Here is a 6,306-nt window from a genome sequence, read left to right on the forward strand (position 1 = left end):
CTAACAAAAAAAAAAAAAAAAAAGAAAAAAAAAAAAAATATATATATATATATATATAATTAAATAAACAAAAAATAAATTATGGTTTGACAAAAACTCAAGAGTTCAACGAAGTTACTTCAAACATAATACATTTCCACTTTACTGATAAAAATGCAGTTTAATGTACCTTTCTCCTATTACCAGCCGCCTTTGAACTCTCAGGTATGATTTTCGCACTTTACACACAGACATATAGAGAGGGGAATGATCTCATGCCTATGGTGGTTAGAATAAAACTTAATCATCGGTGACGTGGCAACGATTAAGCCTATAAATTTTGATAATTCAACATTAAATTGTTAAAATTATAGGCTTGATGTACATCAGCAACGGGGTAAGATAACTCTTACCCACTATGAGTAGACCGTTTCTATGCATATATATGAAATTGATTTCCTGCATTCGGTTGGTAGGATAAAAACTTCCCACTCACAGTTGTACGTACCGATGCCTTTTTCTTTTTTGTGTGTATATATATCAAAGCGTATTTCTGAAATTCTACTCTGCAACCGAAATCTAGTTTTCTTTACTTGCTTACTGAAATGATGGGAGACAGAGGATCGATTTTCCCTCCTGGTTTCTACTTTGATCCGACTGATGAAGAGCTTGTTCTTTACTTTCTATATCACAAGGCTGCAAACATGCCCTGCAACTTCGATATCATCCCTGATCTTGATCGTTTTCCACCCAATCCATGGGAATTAAATGGTAAGTTTTATTTGATAGCCTTCGATTATTTCATCTATATGAATTATTTTCTTGTCAACAATAATTCTTGATCAATTTTTACACTAGGATATGTCATATATGTTGTACCTTGTATCTAAATGGTCTCTCTCTCTCTCTCTCTCTCTGGCCGATAGATAAGGCTTTTATGAGTGAAAGGAAATCGTATTTCTTCAGCAGACAGATGCAAAACCGAGCTACGGAAAAAGGGTTTTGGAAGGAGATAGGCCTTGATGAGGCCATACATACAAGTACCGGGAACAAAGTAGGAATCAAGAAATATCTTGTGTTCTATACTGATGCTGTTTGCTCAGACAAGCAAACTGTTTGGATGATGGAAGAATATCATCTGCTTAAAAATGGTATTTTCAGCGAAATTTCTCAAACAGCAGAAAGTCATATCCAAGTAAGACAACTATACACTTTTTGTTTAGAAAAATATTTCTTTGGTTTATGTTAAAAAATAAAAATAAAGAATTAAAATTAATTCATGTAATGCCTTTTTACACTAACATCTGAGTTCAAATCCCTCCAACACAGATTATGAAAAAATTTGTAATTTTTTACTAGCAGTTGATTATTTTTTTTACTAATTGATCGATATAGGATTTAGATGAATGGGTTCTATGCCGAGTTCATGAAGCAAATATGAGCTGTCACGGGATCAATTTCCACGAAACTGATGGCGATGGAGATCAGCTTTCTTATCTGGATGAAGCCTTTCTGTCAATGGAGGATGATCAAGAAGAGATAAATTTTCCACATTAGATTAATCACTCATCTGAGCTAAACGTTAATCCACTGTAGTAGATACCATATCGTTATGTTTGAAGCAGTCAGACCGATAGATATATATGTATAATGTTAGAAAAAGAAAAAGAAATATATCGAGAAAAAAAAAAGCATGATGCATGTAAGGATGTAAATGTTAGAAGACTTCTTGTTCTTGTTTTTCGATATTGAATTATGCTAGATGGACAGGCCACAATGGGCATGTCCGTCCAGTGGAGACACGTGCCCCCCCCGGGCAAAGCCCGCCCCGCCAGGATGAGATTCATGATATTTGAAAATTATCCAATATTTAGACCCAGCAACTTCTAGAGGGGATGAATAGATTTATAATACAGAATTAAAATAACAATCAATAAAAAAAGTAATAAATTAATAATTATTTTTTCTAGATGATTAATTTTAATCAATATTAAACTTTAATTATTCAGTCAATCAATTAAGCATATTAAAGCAGTAAAAATGAGATCAACACTAAGCCCCCGTTTGGCCTCCATTATTTCGATTTATAATTTTTGGAATAGTATTTTTTACAGAATGTGTTGTCAAAAAAGAAGAAAAAATTTTCGATTTACGTGTAATATTATTTTATGAAAGATTGTGAGATTGAAAATAAGAAAGAGAAAAATTATAATTTGAAATAATGAGGCCCAAACGGGGGCAAAATAAGGTAACAAAGGAAAATCCCTTGAAGACTCTTCACAGAGATAAAGAAAATCTCTGACAAACCTTGTCAAAACAATCCACTGCAAAAGATTTAACTTATAGTTGATCCACATACAACTAAACGTTAATGGACTATGATCAACCAACTTGTATATCACCAAAAAATTCTTTGATTATGCCTTGTCCACTTTCCAACAACTCTAGACTTCTTTTCCTTCCACATGGATCACCAAGAACGAACCTTATTCTTCTCCAACTAGAAGTCCATTTGTCTCTCCCAAACTTCAAAACTTTGAAGGATTATTGGTAAAGGATTGAGCTTTTGGTGTTTGATCTTCTATGCCTTAATCTTCTAATTGAATCAAGAGATTTATGGAATATATTATTCATCTTCAAAGCTTTGTTCTCTTGTATGAAAATAGGTTCAACCAGTTGCAAAAGATGTTTGAAATGAACTATGGCTTGAATATTTATAAACATAGAGTTGTTGATGTTATTTAGGGTTGTAAAATCTGTTAAAATTGTGACTAGGGTTTTATCCAAATATAACCATCTCTTGAGTGCTCATCAAGCAGCCGCGCGAGCGGCGGCTTCCTGCTAAAACTACTTGAGAGCTTCCATAGTGGACAACAAACGTTTTTCCGTCGATAACTTGGTCCTTGTTTCATCTTTGACTTCTTCAATATATACTCACAACCTCTGTCTCTTTTACTGGAATTACAACTTAATAAACTATAGTTTTTAAATAGAAATAGCCAATATGATTTGGACAAAAAAACTCCCCCTTTGGTATTCCATATCAAAACTATTTATTTCAACAATACAATCAACACAACCTTACACTAATAACCTAAAGACTCAATACCCAAACTTCATCTCCAAAACACATGAAAAAATAATATCACGTGTAAAAGCAAGAGGAAACAGACAATTAAGCACATAACTAAATTATGTAAACAATACAAGTAGAACGTGTAAACGCCAAAACATGTAACACTCCATTTCACAATAGTTTACCATCTAAACATGACAATTTGAGATACAATTCAATATAGCTGAACTAGCAACAGACGATGTGATATTAATATTATACAAAAACATTAACATAATATCAATAAGGCAACACATCAAATTCACCTAGTCTGATCATCAATCAAAATATTCAAAAACAAACAACTACTTCCCCTCACTCATTTACTACATACTTCCCTGAAATATATAATAATATCTTCCCATTTTTGTCGTGAATAATAAAGGGAATCCAAGCAATATAATCATGTATAACACAGAGAGATGTAAGTGAAAAAAACTATGCATGTGGACGCACTATATAAACCATGAGATGAGATATTTTTTTCTTCTAGAAATAACTATTTTTCATGGATTTTTAAATATAACATCATGTCTTGAAAGCTCAACTCACATGATCACTTGAATAGTTAATTGATTACTTATACAAGTATAATTCATGAAAAATGAATTCTTCTCACATAACTCATTTTAATTCTATATGGATTAAATTGTATAAGCAACCTATGTGTGAAAAGTGCACTAACCTCCTATAGACAAGAATTAAAACCTTATATCTGTGGGAAAAGACATGTAAAGAAATTACTAGTGAATGAATGTATTTATTTTTTCCAAATTATGAAAGTCAAAGCCAGTGCTACTAGAACTTTTTAAAGCTCATATATTGTATAACTTTTTCTATTCCTATCCGTGCACACACTATATATATTTCTCTATTTTTAAGGCCGGTGACTTTCAAATCAGATGACTATAAGGTACTAGATTTTTAGATAACTAGCAAGCTTAATTACTCGATTCATAAAATTTACGAAGAGGAGTATAAGATGTATCACATTTTTCTATGAAATTCAAATCTTTTTGAAGATTAATACATTTTTCTTTTGAAGAAACATAAAAGAGTTTATGTCAACTAGTTAAAGGTCAATACATATTCATGATCACCTTACCACACCGATGACCGTCATCCCAAATCTCACACACGGGGTGAATATGCACTCACAAGAGTTTAATGTATGTAGTGCATATGATACATAAAATAACATATACAAAGTACACCATACAAGTTCTAAACAAAATTCCACTCATTAATTTTACTAGTACTTGATCACAAAATAACATGTTTAAGAATATCACTTCAAAGTGTTACATGTTTAAGAATATCACTTCAAAGTGTTGTTTTAAAAATCCTTTTCCCTTTCTTTCATGTTTTTATTTTTATTTTAATCTTTAAAATGATAATAAAAAATGAGAGAGTGCAAAAAAAAAAAAAATAATAATAATAATAATAATAAATGAATAAAGAACGAACGGATCTTGTAGGATTCCCAAGAAATTTTTCGATTTCTTCTGAAAGCAGATGATTAGAGTGCATGCATGAATATGTAGATATCATAAACAATAGATATGTATGGACCTATAGACCTACTCAACGAGGTACAAAAGCACTCTTACCTTGAAGAACAATGCGAGTAACACCATAATTTATTACATCACTTTGACTAGAGATTTACTTCTTGTTTTAACACAAATCTTCTTAAAAGAAGATATCATCTTAGTCAAATAACTCATTATATCAGTCAAGTAAATCACTCGATTAGTGAAGAATTTAACACAAGTAATGAGATTTTATTTGTTGTTCCTAACCAAGGGCTTACAACACTTAGGCCTTATGTAACCTAAGTCGCCACAATTATGACAAGTGTGAATGAATCTAGGAGTAATTCTATGTCTCGCGTCTTGAACCATAGATTAAGGAGCCCTATGTTGCACAAAAGATCCTTTTCCTAGGATTCCTACACTTTTAGTCTTGTTAGAGGCAAGTACATACATGGTTTTAGATGGAGTAGAGGTATGAAAACTTATTTCTTTATATCCTATTCGTCTCCGATTCCTAGCAGGTTTCTTTAGTCCTGAGATGTTTTCAAGCTTCCTAGAAATATTAATAATGGTTGAAGTTGGGTACTAGATTTCTCAAGATCACTAGTAAGAGTCTTAACCTTAATTTCTAAGGATTCTTTCTCAACCATCAACTCATTCAATCTTCTATTCGACTCCTCAAGTTTAACCACAAAACTCTCCTTTTCTAACTCAAGTTTATTCTATTTCTTAGAGGCAGAGCCATTAACTTTTTTTCAACTGAAGGCTCTCTTCAAACAATTGGTCAAAGGCCTCATATATATACCTATCATCTTTTTGATTATTCCTTTAAAGAGTCAGATTGCTCTATGTCATCCTCTCTTTCATTCTCTTAACCACGGAGGTAAACGCCATATAGTTCACACTTTTATCAAGATTGGAGTTCTCACTTTTCATGATTTGAGCTAGACTTATTATCATTGAGACAGGCATTCATAACCTTATCTAGGGTTTTCTTATAACTTGGGTACTTGGCTCTAACATGTCCAAAACCTTAGCACTCATGACACCTAACTGATTGAGACATTTTCTTGGCATCTCTACTGTCACTCTTATCTCTTTATCTTTCCTATATTTACTAGAGATACCCTTATACTTCTTAGAAGATCTCTTATTATCTTGAAAGAATTTCTTGAATTTCTTAACAAAGCAAGCAAACTTCTCATCCTTTAAGGTATCATCATTAGCCTGCTTACTAGTCTCTTTCTTAACAGTGTTTAGGGTTAGAAACTTATTTTTCTTAGTATAGGGTAGGCTAAGCTCATAGGTTTGGAGAGACCCTGCTAGTTTTTCTATCTTAATAGCATATAGGTCTATGTTTTTCACAATAACTGTGACCTTTGATATAAATCTTTTAGGTAGGGATCTAATAACTTTCCTCACAATCTTAGGCTCGGGGATTTGTTGTTTAGAATCCCGAAATTTTATGAGTTTTACTGCATATATTTTATTTTCTAATTGATAGAAATGCCATGTTTAGTCAAGTATTTATGCAAGTTAATTTGTTATACTAAATAATTAATTTGGATCTTATGATTTTTCCTTAATAGTTAAGGGATCAAAGTGAAAATAAATATTAGATTTCATATTTATTTAATTGGTCCATATAGTTAACTATTAAAGGAATTAGAATTACCC

General features: G+C 31.9%; 1 protein-coding gene across 1 annotated transcript; it reads left to right on the top strand.

Moving 5' to 3' along the window:
- Positions 1–268: 268 nt before the first annotated feature.
- LOC111410406 (NAC domain-containing protein 104-like) lies at positions 269–1,791 on the top strand. Its single transcript, XM_023040722.1, has 3 exons — positions 269–750; positions 906–1,174; positions 1,375–1,791. Exons 1-3 carry the CDS (start codon positions 585–587, stop codon positions 1,534–1,536), a joined length of 597 nt encoding a protein of 198 aa, XP_022896490.1. The 5' UTR covers positions 269–584; the 3' UTR covers positions 1,537–1,791.
- Positions 1,792–6,306: the final 4,515 nt, after the last annotated feature.

Source organism: Olea europaea, chromosome 2 (assembly GCF_002742605.1).
Source record: "Olea europaea var. sylvestris chromosome 2, O_europaea_v1, whole genome shotgun sequence".
Taxonomy (NCBI): Eukaryota; Viridiplantae; Streptophyta; class Magnoliopsida; order Lamiales; family Oleaceae; genus Olea; species Olea europaea.